The sequence below is a fragment of the Myotis lucifugus genome, unplaced genomic scaffold (genome assembly GCF_000147115.1).
Source record: "Myotis lucifugus unplaced genomic scaffold, Myoluc2.0 scaffold_5, whole genome shotgun sequence".
Taxonomy (NCBI): Eukaryota; Metazoa; Chordata; class Mammalia; order Chiroptera; family Vespertilionidae; genus Myotis; species Myotis lucifugus.
This window is the reverse complement of record NW_005871053.1, coordinates 10,789,485-10,807,342: the sequence shown is the minus strand read 5'-3', so window position 1 is coordinate 10,807,342 and position 17,858 is coordinate 10,789,485. Positions and strand designations below refer to the sequence as shown.

General features: G+C 36.1%; 1 protein-coding gene and 1 non-coding gene across 3 annotated transcripts in view; one reads left to right on the top strand and one right to left on the bottom strand.

Moving 5' to 3' along the window:
- Positions 1-17,858, bottom strand: part of TLK1 (tousled like kinase 1) — a 154,345-nt gene that overhangs the window by 69,531 nt on the left and 66,956 nt on the right. For both annotated transcript variants that reach the window (XM_006083149.3, XM_023744986.1), the window contains exon 3: positions 17,553-17,624. In XM_006083149.3, coding sequence (XP_006083211.2) covers positions 17,553-17,624 — 72 coding nt within the window. The remainder of the gene's footprint in view (positions 1-17,552; positions 17,625-17,858) is intronic.
- Positions 3,261-3,369, top strand: LOC111823615. The gene has a single exon (XR_002826685.1). It is a non-coding gene; the product is annotated as a U6 spliceosomal RNA (small nuclear RNA).

The following is a 17,858-nucleotide window of genomic DNA, read 5'->3' as shown; positions in this document are numbered from 1 at the left end:
GCGATTAAAAGCCAGCAGTCCAGGATTGTGAGAGGGATGTCCGACTGCTGGTTTAGGCCCGATGCACCGAGGGGTCCTGGATTGGAGAGGGTGCAGGCTGGGCTGAGGGGACCTCCCCCCCCCCCCCCGCACGAATTTCGTGCACCAGGCTTCTAGTCCTTAATAACCAACTGAAGACTAGCTGGAGAGAACCCAGATAAAGAAGGGCAGAATGTGGAGACCGCATAGAGACTGGTAGGAAGTGCGAAGGCGGGACTCCCGCAGACAGCAGCTGAGGTTCTGGAGGGATATCTCAGCTGTGGGGGTCCCCACTGTGAACTCTGGGGTCTAAACACCAAGCTGGGCTCCCCAGCCCAGAGTGCCAATACTAAGAAAGGTGTCCATATAACATCTGGTTGTGAAAAGCAACGGGGTTGCTGTCTGCCAGGGAGAGACAGCTGGATATACAGCCACCCTCTTAGAGGGCGAATGTGTAAAATCTATCAATTCAATGCAACCCCAATTAAAATACCAATGGCATATGTCACAGATCCAGAACAAATACTCCAAAAATGTATATGGAACAAAAAAAGACACCGAGTAGCCGCAGGCAGCAATCTTGAGAAAGAAGAACGAAGTTGGAAGGATCACAATACCAGATATCAAGTTATACTACAAAGCCACTATAATCAAAACAGCCTGGTACTGGCACAAGAACAGACATATAGAGCAATGGAACGGAACAAACCCCAGAAATCAACCCAAGCCATTATGCTCAATTAATATTTACCAAAGGAGGCAAGAGCATACAATGGAGTAAAGATAGTCTCTACCATAAATGGTATGGGGAAAATTTGACACATGCAAAAAAATGAAACTAGACCACTAACTTATACCATACACACGAATAAACTCAAAATGGATAAAAAAGACTTAAATGTAAGTCATGAAACCATAAAAATCCTATGAGAAACCACAGGCAGCAAAATCTCAGACATCTCTCATAGCAATACATTTACAGATACATCTCCTAGGGCAGTGGTCGGCAAACTGCGCCTTGCGAGCCACATGCGGCTCTTTGGCCCCTTGAGTGTGGCTCTTCCACAAAATACCATGTGCGGGCGCGCACGTACAGTGCGATTGAAACTTCGTGGCCCATGCGCAGAAGTCAGTGTTCGGCCTAGGCGAGTCTATTTTGAAGAAGTGGCGTTAGAAGAAGTGGGGATACGTTCGCTGAGGTCGACCCCTCAGATTGAGGACGTTTTTAGCAAAGGCCAGCTTAGGAGTACTATAATTAAGTTAATAACAATGTACCTACCTATATAGTTTAAGTTTAAAAAATTTGGCTCTCAAAAGAAATTTCAATCGTTGTACTGTTGATATTTGGCTCTGTTGACTCATGAGTTTGCCGACCACTGTCCTAGGGCAAGGGAAACTAAGGAAAAAATAAACAAATGGGACTATATAAAAATAAAAAGTTTCTGAATAGCAAAAGAAACCATCAACAAAATGAAATGGAAGCCCACTGTATGGAAGAACATACTTGCCAATGATACATCTGATAAAGGGTATATCCAAAATATATAAGGAACTCATACAAGTTAACAAAAGGAAGATAAACAACCCAATTAAAAAAATAAGCAAAGAACCTAAATAGATACTTCTCCAAAATGGACATACTGATGGCCAAGAGACATATGAAAAAATGCCCAAAGTCACTGATTATCAGAGAGATACAAAGTACAACGACAATGAGGTATCACCTCACACCTGTCAGAATAGCTATCATCAACAAATCAACAAATGACAAGTGCTGGCAAGGATGTAGAGAAAAGGGAACCCTAGTACACTGCTGGTGGGAATGCAAACTGGCGCAATCATTATGGAAAACAGTATGGAGTTTCCTCAAAAAATTAAATATGGAACTGCCATTTGACGCAGTGATCCCACTTCTAAGAAAGCAGAAACACTGATCAGAAAGAATGTATGCACCCCTATGTTCATAGCAGCACAATTTACAATAGCCAAGATTTGAAAACAGCCCAAGTGCTCATCAATATATGAGTGGATAAAAAAGCTGGAGTACATTTATACCATAAAATACTATGCAGCAGCAAAGAAGGATTTCTTACCCTTTGAGATAGTAGGGAGGGACCTGGAGAGTATTATGCTAAACAAAATAAGCCAATCAGAGAAAGAAAAGTATCTCATGATATCATTCATATAGGTAACCTAATGAACAAAATAAACTGTTGAACAAAATAAATCCTGAGATTGTCAAATATCACAGGGAAGGTGGGGGTGGAGTGGGAAGAGATCAACCAAAGAACCTGTATCATATATGTGTAGCCCATGGACACATACAATAGGGTGGTGGAGGCCTGGGGCGGGTGCAGACTGTAAGGCAGGGGTCCTCAAACTACGGCTCGCGGGCCACATGCAAATACAAATATTGTATTTGTTCCTTTTTTAAAAAAAAAAAAATATTTTATTGATTTTTTACAGAGAGGAAGGGAGAGGGATAGAGAGTTAGAAACATCGATGAGAGAGAAACATCGATCAGCCGCCTCCTGCACACTCCCCACTGGGGATGTGCCCGCAACCAAGGCACATGCCCTTGACCGGAATCGAACCCGGGACCCTTCAGTCGGCAGGCTGACGCTCTATCCACTGAGCCAAACCAGTTAAGGCCTGTTTTGTTTTTTTACTTCAAAATAAGATATGTGCAGTGTGCATAGGAATTTGTTCATAGTTTTTTTTAAAACTATAGTCCGGCCCTCCAACGGTCTGAGGGACAGTGAACTGGCCCCCCGTTTAAAAAGTTTGAGGACTCCTGCTGTAAGGGATCAATAGGAGAAAAAAGGGAATATATGTAATACTTTCAACAATAAGGATTTATAAAGTAAAGTAAAATAAAAGGCTCACATTTAAACAATAACCAATGTTCTATTTTCCTCAGAATAAAAATATCACCAGCCCTAACTGGTTTGGCTCAGTGGATGGAGCGTCGGCCTGCGGACTGAAAGGTCCCAGGTTCGATTCCGGTCAAGGGCATATACCTTGGTTGTGGGCACATCCCCAGTGGGAGGTGTGCAGGAGGCAGCTGATCGATGTTTCTTTCTCATCGATGTTTCTAACTCTCTATCTCTCTCCCTTCCTCTCTGTAAAAAATCAATAAAATAAATAAAAAAATATATATCACCAAATTTTTAATTAAATACTTCACTGAATATATGCTTCAAGATATTTAAAGTATTTTTTTTTTTAAAAAAACATATAGAGTGCTCACTTCGACAGCACACATACTAAAATTGGAATGATACAGAGATTAGCATGACATGGCCCCTGTACAAGGATGACATGCAAATTTGTGAAGTATATATTTTAAATCATGGGAATGCAATGTACAGCACAGGGAATATAGTCAATAGTATCATAGTAATTAAGTATAGTGACAGATTGTTATTAAACTTGTAGAGATCACTTTTGTAAGTCATACAAATGTCTGATTACTATGTTGCACACCTGAAACTAATATAATATTGTATGTAAATTTAAAAATAAATAATAAAGAGAGACAGATTTCTTGGTAAAAACTTTTTTCCCCAAGGCTAAGTTTTCCCCTAAATTTAAAATTTTCTGGAATAGAGAAATAGGATAGTCCTTTGGGGGAAATGTCGTTTTGATTAAAAATAAAAATGAAAACATAAAAATACCCAAATGCATAATGAGTAAGGGCAACAGAGAAAATTTTGAGAAAGAAGGGGAAGAAAATTAATTTTAAGACTAATGTAGGTTAAGAAGCTGGAAATAGGTAATAAAAAACTGAAAAGTTGAACAAAGTAAAAGATGAGAAAGGGAAACCTAGATATACCTAAGTTAGCTTATAAAGTAAATGTTTCCTTTACAAAGACAGCATTTTGTCTCTTCCCATGAACCTTAATCTTTTCACCCATGTCTTGTATGACTACCTGATATTGACCTTTAACCTCATTCTCACCTCATAGAGTATTTTAGGATTGTTCTGTCAGCTCATATGGACCATAACTTAAAGAAACATAGACTAAAAAATCAAACTCTGGAACAATCCATAACTGTCAGCATGTCATTTAACTCTAGACTTGATTTTCTCATCAATTTTAAATGTCGATAATACAGGCCACAAGAGGACTGTGAGTACAAAATGAGAAACATACCACAAACATACCTAGTACAGCATCTGGAACAGAGTGTGTAGTCTATAAATGTCAAAAATCACTTAAATTCTCTTATCTGAATGGCTATCCCTTCTGTTACTATAAATATCTGTGTACTTTTATGTTTTTCAAAACTTTAATCATGTGTCACCTGTTAAATGATCAGAAGCTTCTACCTTAATAACTTAAAAATAACTTGTAGGGTTTGCAAAATAAGTACATTTCCTCTTTAAGGTCTCATTCAACGCTCTTCTTGACTGGAAGCCACACAATCTGTGATCTGAGGCCCTAAGTATTACCTGACTAACCCTCAGGCAAATGTGTATTAGATAGTTTTTTGGTTCTTTGTTTTTAACTTAAATAATCTGGACAACACATATATTAAACAAAACAAAAAACTCTCAATGAAGCCTACTACTTCAAATTCTCCTCAATCACTCATCTGAATATGAACTTATTTGGGGGATTTAGAACCTTGAGGATTTAGGATATGCAGAATCTTACCAAATATTTAATCTGTAAAAAGGATCATCACTGAGGAAAAGTTCAGATACCTGTGATTTTCAAACTATACTCTTCAGAGATACCTTGGGGGAGAGGAGGTTGAACCTCAAAAGTTGTTAAAGGGGAGGGAGAAGAGAAGGAAGGAGCAGGTGACTGAGCTAAGGCTCTATCTAGTCTTCCACATATCCTATCCTACACTACACCTCCACCCGTGTCTTGCAAATACAGGATGTCTTATTTATTTATTTTTTAAAATATATTTTATTGATTTTTTTTTTTTTAACAGAGAGGAAGGGAGAGGGATAGAGAGTTAGAAACATCAGTGAGAGAGAAACATCCATCAGCTGCCTCCTGCACACTGCCTACTGGGGATATGTCCACAACCAAGGTACATCACCTTGACTGGAATTGAACCTGGGACCCTTCAGTCTGCAGGCCGACACTCTATCCACTGAGCCAAACCGGTCAGGGCCAAGATGTCTTATTTTAATACAAAGAATCTATATTAGACTTACTTGAAGAAAGAGTTTAATGGTTTTAAAAAGTCTGAAAAACCCCTGATCTTGACCAATGATTTTCTACAAAATCCACATGACACCAATCAGGTCACCTTTATTTGCATAAAGTGTAAAATTTGCACATATTTAGCATTTTATATAGAATGCTTTCAAGATTATTATTGCTGTCATCAATACTGTAATTTCTCTCTTTTCTTCTATATTTTTCCCAACTATTGCACTATAATTGACCAAAATAAGGAGGATTAATATGGAAGGCAAAATAATATGATCTGGCTTTAAAGTAAAGATAGAAAGACTACAATAATTATAAAGTCAAAGAATTCCTACATATAAATAGAACTGTGTCAGAAAAATGATGAGACTGAGACTCTTTAAAACAATTTAGCTCTGTAAATACTAATTCGTAATCACACCAAAATCTGAATGATTACTCTGGCATTTAAATGTCCAAGATATTAGAGTATAAATTTACACAGTATTTTTTTAGCAGTTGAAATATGTGAAAAAAAAAAAAAAGACAAGGCTAAAGGACTCAAGAGTTAACAGTAATACAATTAAATGTTCCAATTTCATTTGGAATTTAAGTCAGTAAATCACTAATCATATGGCTTTTTGGTTTATCTTAAAAATATATGTGTCTCTTCAATGCAAGTAAGACCAAATGTAAGAAAACAAAACAAAAACCTTAGCATTGTTACAGAATGAGGGAGATAGATCAACATGGATTGTTCCATGAAAACAGATAAATACGTATACACGCCTCCAACTAGAGATATATTTAAAATTATCGGCATAAATGCATTATAGAAAATTATAACAGTATGAGAAAAGATATTATAAAATCAAGAAAAGAGAATGGAGTGGATATTAAAATTTATTCTTCAACTCCACCTTAGAGTTTGATAGCACTGATTGAGCAAACAACAAAAAGAAAAGTCAGATATCATCATCTAATAAAATTATTATAGTTAATAGATATAGATTTAGTTAATTTCTTTAAGTAAGAAAATACTTTAAAATGAAAAAGTTAATTTAATATTAAAAACATCTCTAACAAAATATTCAATCCTCAAACTTGTCAGAATGCATTTTTCCTGATCAATTCACTTAGCTTAAGATAAATACCTCTCACTGGCTATTCCAATGATTCAGTTTGCTCAGGTATCAAATTCAAGGTCACTACATTTGGAACAAATGTCATGACGAATCTTTTGCCTGCAGTTGGTAATAACAATATTCAATTTTTATCTAAATTTCTAGGCACAACTTATTAAACTAGATGTGAGATGGGAAAATGCTGGAGAAATCTTTGTTACTTTAATGGCACATATCAAAACAGCACTGAATAAGAGAGGAAAATCTGGAGCTTTATAAAAATAGTCTGTGTAAAATAGATGTTCAACTCAAGAAAATCAAATGTGCAAGATATTGTTTCTTCCAACCTTTTGCTATAAATACTAGGTTAGGATAACGCATCATAAGACATTGAAATTCAGTTGTAAAAATTTCCTTGCTTTCTATCCAATTTAAATTTAGATAAAAACTATCATGAAATATATACATCCTAAATCAAGCATGATTTTGAGCTGGCATGACCTGATATTCATAGAGCCTACCTCTGCCTACAAGTCAAAACTTGATTATCGAGAACTATTATCTGGAAATGTTTGCTTGAATCTTTTAACACCTAAAAGAAGATCACTGCTATACTGATTTCAATATCTATATAATAAAAGCCTAAATGACCATTACAGCAGAACGAACAGAACGACTGGTCACTATGATGTGCACTGACCTCCAGGGAGCAGACACTCAATGCAGGAGCTGACCCCTTTTGGTCAGTGCATTCCCATAGCACCACTCATGAAGCCAGGCTCATGGTTGGTGAGCGCAGCGGTGGTGGTGGGCAGTGGGACTAAGATATCAGTTGGACATCTCCGGAGGGGTCCCAGACTGCGAGAGGGCACAGGCTGGGCTGAGGGACACCCCCACCCCCCCGTGCTCGAATTCTGTGCACCGGGCCTCTAGTTTAATATAAAAGTGTATGCCCGTGCCCGGCTGGTATGGCTCAGTGGCTGAGTGTTGACCCGGGCACATGCCCAGGTTGTGGGGCTTGATCCCCACGGGGCTGGGGGGGGGGGGTGAGGGTGTGCAGGAGGCAGCTGCTCGATGATTCTCTCTCATCATTGATGTGTCTATTTCTCTATCTCTCTTCCTCTCTAAAAATCAATAAAATATATATAGTTAAAAAACTTTTTTAAAAAGTGTATGTATGCAACATTTAGGGATCCTATCACTAAATAAGAGAGCATTTCCTTGCTATTTAAAATAAATCCAATGAATGTATCAGTAATCTTGAGTGTGGCTTATTTTCTGTTGTATTGCCTTTATTATTTAGTAATATCTAATACCCAAGGTGGTAGAGAGCTAATAAGACAAAATTGGGTAGCCAACTAACTAAAATGTGTGTTGTCTTACTTCAAGTGTGTCAGTTCTTTTTTTTTTTAGTTTGAGAGGGAGAAAAGGAGGGAGAGGGAGAGAGGGAGAGGGGAGAGGGAAGAGGGGCAAGGGGAGGGGGGAGGGAGAGGGAGAGAGAGACATCAATGTGAGAAACATCGGCTGGTTAACTCCCATACATGCCCCAATAGGGGATCGAACCTGCAACTTGGGTATGTGCCCTGACCAGAAATCAAACCTGCAACCTATGGGACGATGCTCCAACTAACTGGGCCCAGTTCATATTTTTAAAAGCCTGAATGACTTCTACTCCCTTCACAAATATACAGCATTCACAACCAAATCAGTACATAAGAGAAATACAATACTTAAACAATCTTACCCTCACCCTAGCTAAATCCACTGGTTTAGCTCAGTGGATAGAGCGTCAGACTGCAGACTGGAGGGTCTGGGTTCGATACCAGTCAAGGGCACATGCTCGGGTTGTGGGCTTGATCCCAGTAGGGGCTTGCAGGAGGCAGCGGATCAATGATTCTTTCTCATCATTGGTGTTTCTCTCTCTCTCTCCCTTCCTCTCTGAGATCAATAAAAATATATTTTAAAAAAATCTTACCCTCAATTTTTAAAAACTACCTAACTTGCCCGGCCGGCATGGCTGTGGGTGAGGCTTGACCTATGAACCAGGAGGTCACGATTCGATTCCCAGTCAGGGCACATGCCCAGGGTTGTGGGCTTGATTCCCAGTCAGGGGTGTGCAGGAGGCAGCTAATCAATGATTCTCTCTCAATACTGATCTCTCTCTCTCAATACTGATCTCTCTCTCTCTCTCAGAAATCAATAAAAATATATTAAAATATAAAAATAAAAACTACCTAATTTTCCATCCTCACAGTCTGACTTCTTAAGGTCGTCCTCTCTAGACCCATTTTAATTTGCATTCACATATATTTAAAAGGGGCATATGTACTAAGTCTTCAATATTGATGAAATGCAATACTGTTTGCCATTTTCGTATTTACGGAGCATAACGATTTGGAATTTTCCCTTCTCCGACTTTCCCTTTAAGGCTTTAGTTGTCAAAAAGTACAAACCATAAAATTAAAATATTTTCTCCTCTTTTCATATAATCTTATAAGTTCTTTTCAAATTATATAATCAGAATAAAATAACCATATAGAGTAACTGCTGTGGGGAAAAGAAATTTTCAAGATAACTTATTCTGGAAATGTTGGCATTTTTCAGAGTAGTTATAATAGTAACACTTAGGAACAGTGATTTCACAACCTTTTGCCCATTGTGACACTTGTGATAGAGTAACATGGTCTTGTATAGTATTCCTATAGGCATTTCCTTGAACTCAAATCCCTAGTGGTCCTTATACAATTACTAGAGGCACAGTGCACGAGATTCGTGTACGCAGGGGGGGGTGTCCCCTCAGCCTCGCTTGTGCCTCTTGCAGTCCAGGAGCCCTCGGGGGATGTCCGACTGACATTTTTGGTTGCCACAATTGTGGGCTACAGATATCTAATGCATTAGTCAGAGATGCTGCTAAATGTCCTACATCGCTCAGGACAACCCCACCCCAAGAATTATCTAGCTTCAAATGTCAGTAACATTAAGGTTTAGAAACCTTGTTTTGATGAATACATAAGAATCATTTGTAGTTGACTCAAAACTACCATGCTATAACTAAAGTGATGTTAAATATATTTGTTCAACAAATATTTACTGACCACCTATTATAATTGAGCACTATACCAAGTTCCACTTTAAAGTATGTCTTCAATCTCTTTTAAAATTTATTTTTAATTTTTAAAAATCCTCATCTGAAGATGTTTATTGACTTGAGAGAGAGAGAGAGAGAGAGAGAGAGAGAAATATCAATTGTTTGCCTCTTGTACACGCCCCAACCCAGGACCAAACCAGCAACCTAGGTATGTGCCCTGACTGGGAATTGAACCCACCACCTTTTACTATATGGGACTATACTCCAACCAACTGGCCAGGGCAGTATGTCTTCATTATTAAAATGACCTGGCATTTTTCCCTTCTAATCTTGTTTTCATCAATCAGTATAGAACTTTCTTGCTCTAAAAACAAACCACTATCTACATTATGTACTCTTATAAAATAAAACATTTAGCAGCTATATGTCTGCTTGATAAATAAATGGCTTACTAAATTATGATTTCAAGATTTATAAGAAACTGAAAGATTATCTAGACAGAGTATATCAGAATTTCTAAGCGGGGATCCTTTTACTTGGACAAAACTTCCCAGATGATTCTGATACACACAGTCTTCCACCTTTATAAAAACAGAGTCACAGAGCCAATACTAGAACATTTGGTTTCCAGTTGACTTTTCCTTCCAGGAGACTAAGGACACGTATAGACGATCAGGATAGACATCTTTCCTTTGCTGTGAACCCTATCACTTAACATACTTGAATACAGTTCCTATAAGAGCATGTCCTTTAATGTATAATGGTAGAATCAAATAGTGTTGTTGTTTTTTAATGAAAATTTTACAAAACAATTCCAGGATTTTTATAAGGACTTAAATCCTGTAAATTTATAAAATTGATTATTAGTTGTTAATAAGGGAGAAAAAAACAAATTTATTCCTCCACTGAGATAATGCATTTATTAGTGTTACAAAATAGACAATTTTGGAGGCACACACAGAATACTCTCCTTCAAGACAACATTGATATTGTACATTGTATACAGCAACATGTTATATACAATGTCAATAAAACAAATGACATGATACTTAGTAAGATTTATGGTTTGGCCCACCTAGCACAGTAAGAAGTGAGAAAATACTACCAGCAGGAAGGTAAGTAAAAGAGAAAACAGCAGAACCCATCAAGTAGAACACCACAAAGATCATTTCTCAGGCTAAAAACATTTTAGAAAATAATGTAGGTAGCAGAATACAAAGAATATTTCTTAAAAAAATGACTAAATGTCTAACAATCTTGAGAAGCTAAATAGATTTAAACAGAATAAAGTAAGAAACAAGGTAATTTATTCAGGGGGAATAGGCATAAAAATGTAACTTTCAGTGATATTTAGACTATATATAATTAAATTCATTTTCCAAGTTTTCCTATTTCTTATTGGGTGCTCAGACTAAGACATTAAAAAAAAAGATTTGTCCAGATTTTAACATATATATATATACACACATACATACACTTATACTCAAAACTAAAATTTTAATAAAATAAAAAAAATCAATCTAAAACCTAAAATTTAAGGCCAGTATTACCTCTATTTTCAAATAGAATCATAACTTCCAATCAATCCTGGGTACTTAAGTGTTCACTAAGAAAACATTCAAACTAAATACCATTAAGAAGGGGAAAAGGAAAAAGTAGAAATGGGTATGTATATAAAAACAAGGTTAAAACAGAAAATGCTCTTATCACTCTCCAAATCTGGCCAATCTACTAAGAACAGAAGACAACCCATTTAATCAGTTTACACGTTTGTGTAACTTTAAAAGACCTTTTTCAAAAAAGGAAAATTTACATTTACAAATCTATTATATAACTCTATAAACAATACAACTAGTTCTAGAAATGGAAATAATGCCCTCCTAAAGCCAGGTATAAGTTAGTTTTAGGTCTAACTAATTCCGTAGTGTTTTTATTTTCTACTTCCTCTAAAACATGCACATAAGAAATCAAACACAATGTGACCCTTTAAAAAGTCTTAAAGAAAAAAAAAAGCCTTAATGTTTCAAAGTATCTTCAATACTATAACTTTAACTCAAATGAGGGGGAAAAAAGATTAAGTTCCAAGACTACTTCCAAAAACTTAATTCAAAGATAAAGCTAATCAGATCTTCTTTCATAAAATGGCCTCCATTAATCATTGTTAGAGGTAAATTAAGACAATCAAGGCATAATATATATATTATATTCTTTCATTACAATTATTACAATGCTGAAAGTGGATCTAAGTTTAAATGTCTAGATGCAACAAATGTCCCAGTTTCTGCATATCTATAACTTAAAATATCCTTAATCCTAAATAAGTCAAAAATACCTGAATCAAAAATAAATAGTAATTCAATGCCAATATGCTAAGAAAGGGGTCATAGAAGGTTAAAGAATTGATAATTATCCAGGAGGAAGGGAAAAAAGAGATGGACTATATTTTAAATTGTGTAACTCTGATTCAAGTTATACAGAAGTTTACAGAAGATAAGTATTAAAGATTAAATTGAGGCAAAAAGAGAATAATTTGATGTGTGTCTGCTTTACAAACATTATTTTGTAGTATATTGTATGCAAACATATATGCAAAAATAGACTTAAATGTGCTTCAATATTATTAAAGATGATATAACTCAATGATATTTATATTCAGTCTTATATTCAATCACAAATATCCCACCTTCGTAAGAAAATAAAGTAGAGAACTATATTCTAGAACATCCCAAAGGAGAAGTAGGTTGGAGGAATGGCTATGTTATTAATATTCATTATAAATTCCACATAAGCTATAAGATATGTAATTTATTTTAGCACTTGGGGTAAGGAGGAGAGGGAACAGCAACTGTACAGCATTTCAAGAAAGTAGAGGTCTTAGTGTTTAGACAAGGAAGGGTGGGTCCTACAAGAACTGCAGAAGGTGGATCAAGGCAGGTTCTAAAATTTGGAAAACATTGATAACCAATAACATGGGCTCCTTCTCTTAGCCTCATAAAATAATCTGGACTTTTAGCTAGCAGATAAATCACAGAGACCATGTTTCTAACTCTTTCAGGCATTCTAAAACAATTAAAAGGATAAGTGAGCCTTCTCCCTTAAACTCCCTTCTCTGTCCCTCCCTTAAAAATCTGTATCATTCTTCTCACACCCACAATCCATTCCTGGTTCTTTCCTTCGGCTGATAACCTCTTTTTTTCACTGTGAAGTAAGAGAAAGGTTATTAGGTTTGGAAATTCATCCATCAAAAGAAAGGCTGTTCCTTGTCATTTCTGCCTACAACTAACCCTGCCCACCAAGGTCTGGATCTCACCATTCATACCGCTCTGAGGAAAAGGTGTTGAGTTTTGGTTCTACTTTCTCCTTTTTCTTTGGCACTTTCCTTGACCCATAATAGCTCTGCTATGACCCTTTCCTTAGCACAGAATATGGCAAGACTGTTAAGACTCTCAATATTGTCTCCTTTCCTTTACAGTAAAAATTCTGCCAAGAGCTGTCAATATTTATTGTCACTATTTACTCATTTTCCAATGCTTCCTTAACCAACTATAATCTGGAATCTTGCACCCATTAATCTACTAGAACTAAGCCTAAATGACAAATTCTTAGTCACTTTTTACTGTTATTATCTTGTGACTTCTGTGACATTTAATTCTACTCATTCTTCTTCTTCTCCTCTTTCTTCTCTTTTTCTTCCTACTGTCCACCTCCTTTCAGCACACCCATCTGGCTTGGTAACATCTCCTAGAGTTACACAAACTATCAGGATGAGTTCATCCACAAAAGCAGTTTTAAACGTTTGGATCTCAGGCTCCTCTACACACTCTTAAAAGCTACTGAGGACCCCAAAGAGCTTTTATTTATGTGGTTTATAACTGTCAATAGTTACCATTTTAGAATTTAAAACTAAAAAGCATTTAAACGCCAGAATACACAAGTGCAGAATCCACAAATTGTCAGTGATGACATCATGTATCATACAGCCTCTGGAAATTTTCACTGTAAGCTCAGGAGAAAATTAAAGTTTTACAAAGACAAATATGTCTTAGCACTGTTATAAAAACTGACCTTGTGAGTCCCCTGGAAGAGTCTCAGGGACCCCCAGGAATCCTCAGACCATCCAATCATTTCACACCTATGTAGAAACTCCTAAGTCTTTCTCTCTAGCCCGACCCCTTTCCTTCCTGAGTTCTCACCTAAAGTTATGTACCTTTAAAAAATCCTAGGCTCTTCCCTTTCCTTCTTTACCCTCATTCAATATTCATCAAACTACTGATTCTACTTTTAAAATCTAGTGGAATTTGAGAACTTGTTAGAGAAATGCAACCCCCACCCCAGATCTACAGACATAAGAACCCTCGGTAATTCACTTGCACATTAACCTCTGAGAGGCATGGGCTGGGTGGTGATAGCATCAATAACCAAAGTGAGAGAATCTGAAGGAGAAGAACATTCAAAGGCAAACTTAAGAACACTAAATTAGAACTCCTCCCACTTGAAGTTTTTCCTCCTAATAGTAAACCATGGAGGTTTGGAGTTTTGTAAAGGCAAAGTATTCCAACTGAGGTTTTGCTTCTTTCCAATCCTATCCCCTCCACATTGCCACCTGGAGAGGGCTTCTTCATCTCCACTTTGTCTTTTTCCTCCCTGCTTCAAGGACTTGCCATCATCCAGATAAAAGCCCAAATTCCTTATTATGAAATAAACAGCCTTTCAAACCCTGACCCCTGCCTATCTTTCACCCTTCTTGCATATCCTCCCTATACCAGAAGTTTGCAAACCAATTGAGTCACCTCTGCAGCATGGTATTTTTTCTAAGCTCCTCAGGGGATCCAGCTGGAGTTGAGAATCACTGCCCTATGCCATGAACAAAACTACCTGCCAAACTTCCATGCAAAAGCATGGAAGTCTCTCTACTGCCTTCTCACATTTTGCCTTTAACCTCTGGTATGAATTCACAGCCTTTCCTAACAACTATCATCTCTTCTTTGAAGGAAGATCTCTCTTCTCTTTCCTCCCCTCTTCTCCCTTGCAGGCAGGTGGGATTATGGGTTTCTTACTCTTTGACCCTATAGCACCTTGTGCTTACATCAATTACAACAGCCCACACTGTTTATAAAGCAATCTGTCCTCTTGTGAAGGCAGAGATAATACACTATTCATCTTTATATTCTCTGTGCTTGGCACAGAGGTTAGAAGATAACAGATAATAAATGCTTAATGAAAATACAGTAAATTTTTAGAGCCTGTTGAATAGACCTAGATTTATGTATAACAAAGCAAAACAAGATCAACACCTTCCTACCTACTGGGTGATTTCATTAACAAAAGGAAAACCTTTTTTGGTCTATAATTCTACATTTAGAAATAAAAGGCAAATTCATATATGAAGTGATTCATATATTAACTGAAATGAAAATTTTCAGTTGAAGTAGATTCAATTACCCTAATAGTAAATATCAGATGCTTTTCAGTTTTAATAGTAAAAGGATAGAAGAAAATAGGTTTCTGAGTATCTGAAGAGAGGAGGGAAAACTAAGAATCTTCATAAATACTAAAAGGGACTCAACAGATAATGTCTAATAGATGAAACAAAATAGCAAGATATGCACATTATTTACATTATAAAACGTAGAAATAATTATCAGGAAGAAAAGCTAAAAAACAGAAAGTGGGGTGTGGAAAGGGTGGGTAGCCAAAGTAGAGTCCTTCCTGTCTGGCCATGAGGGAAGGAGATGGGGGTGCAGAGGGCCAGAGGTCTTCAGCCTTCCTGTCTGCCCTAGGCCAGGTCTCTACAGTGGATGGAGTCTCTTGGTCAAAGCCCTACCCACTTATATGAAGATCACAGTTGCCCTTTCTTTTAGGGAAGAGGCCTGCAGAGGGAGCCCATGCGAAATGTTCCATTTTTAAAAATTAAATCTGATTGAATCTGTACTTTTATCATTAAAAATAATAATAAATAAATATTTTAGCAGTATTTGTTCATAAAAACAAAAACTATTATTTTTTAAAAAGTAATGATCAGGGAATGGATTACCAAAAGAATAACAACATCAGAAGACAATGGAATACTACATAAACTCTACTACTGTACTGGGAAAAAAAGTTCTTCTGCAATTTAATGTTTACTCCCAACAACTTAACTTAATGGCCTATGAATATCTGTATCTTGATTTATATGAAATTTTACCCAAGGGAATTCATTAATTAAGGTATGGTAGTATAGAAATAAAACCTGGGAATCATTTTCCAGATATGTAGCTTCTTACAATGGAAAGACAAAAACAACAAACAAATTTTTTTGCTTCTTTAAATCTTAAGGAAAATGTATAATCTGTAGTCATTTCTAAAATATTGCGCCACCTGACTTAATCATTAATTTTCTAAAACTTCCAGATAAAGAACACAGAACAGCAAAAGTCAAAAGAGTTTTAAGATTTTCTATTGCTGTCCCTACTGTCAAAATTTCTATATAAATAAAGCTCAGTATATCTGATGTTGAACCAAATCCTATTTCACTGCAAATGCCACTATGGTCTTTAAAAAACAATAAGATATCAATATTTTAAATTAAAAATATAGCCAAAAGTGATCCTTGGAATTCTTTAAAGAGTGGTATTTTCTTATAACTGATTCTTTTGAAGGAATTAAATACTGCATCTATAAAGAACATAGAAATATTATTTTTTTAGGTGATCTAACTTTTTACTATGTTTTGCTATTTAAAAAATAAAGAACACCAGATTTGGTGAATGGAAAGGGGAAATATCTAAAATTATTTTACTGTTCTTTGTAACATAAAAGCCTGTGAAAGAGGAGGCATGTGAAATTACTAAATAGACTAAAATCTGGAAATGTCAAGAAATATTTCGAAGTCCAGGAAATATAAAGTGAAGACATTCTTGATATAATTTTTGAAAAACTGTACTTTTGTCTAGATCTAAACCTACTATTTTTAAAGGCTCAGTATAAGTGTGTTAATTAAAAAAAAAAACAAAACTGAACTGTGACAATCTGGTGCTACAGGGGCTACTAACGCTTACCTCAAGGGAACCTACTGCAGATAAAGTCCCGTCACTTGCACAGTCCTTTCAGCTGCCTGCCAGTTGTCTCTGTGGAAGGGAAAGCCTGATGAGTGAGAGCCCTATGCCACACTCCTTTGGAGTGTCAGGGTGCCTGCACAGAACTGCACACAACTGTCTACCTAGAGATTCCTAGATGCTTTCCATAACATAGGGCTTAAAAAGAGGCCACCTTTGGTATTGCCTTTCCACTGAACACCAAAACTGAATAGCTAAGAGTTTCTGAGTGTTAACAACTTTTTGGTATTAACAAGGTGATATATCTACACTAATCCAAATAGAAAAAAAGACTAAAATGGATCAAATAGAAATAAGTTAACATTGACAGGGAAAACACACACAGACACACACACAAATACACTGAAAAGTAAGTAACAGAATTCTGTAATCTCAGAAGAGACAGTATTATAGGCTATATCCACAAAAACTAAAGTTGCAGCATCAACAAGTAAATGCTAAAACTCAAAGCAATTCCTGTCTATACATTTTTAAAAGATGCCATCAAGTATATCATGCTTAATGTGAACTATCCCATGGATTGAAATGACTACTTACAAAATCCAATGTATTTTCTCAGTGGGGTCAGTAAGTGGGTGGGAGGAGAGGACATTTTTCAGATATTTTTAAGTAAGAAAAGGGAAAACCAAGAGCATGAAATTCCAAAAGAAATTTTAAAAAGAGAGAAAAAAAAAAGCCCTTATATCTGTATCTTAGAAAGTAAACAAACCCTTACTCAGAGCCAAACTAAGAGGAAAGTATAATAAGAAACAGAAAACTGTGAAGCAATGTATTTCAAAAACCACCCTCAACCCCTAAAATTATGAATGGCTAGTAACTTGTCTTCTATTAAGAACACCTATACCACAAGTTCAGCTCCATAAACAAAGAAACTATATTTTCTTTCTAATGACAAATACAGTCTTCAGTCTGAATGCTGTGCTTCATAAGGCAGAGTAAAATGCTCCTACAAAAATTTAAAAAGCATTAATATTTAGCATAAGAACTGAAGAAAAAAAACCTATTTTATTTTTTAAAAAGGAGATTCCAACTTTGACTTTAATAGTACCATATTTAAAATGAAGTTACTTACCTCTGATTCTTTGTCACTTAAAGATCCCAAGCTTCCAAAACTGTGATTAGAGCTTTCATTATTTGTTGAAGCCTGTTAAAAGATTTTTAAAAAGGTAAAACTTAGGAGTAATTTTAAATGAAACATATTACACAAATAATATATCTTCATAAATTAAAATAAAGTATGATTCTTTTAAACAAGGAAGTCAAATTAAGTAAAATATAAGAAATACCAACCTCTTAACACTATAAATATCTTGGAAAGTTTTACCAAGTCAATAAAGTTCTGCTGTATTTTAGGGACGGACTCATTACTTGAGTTTTT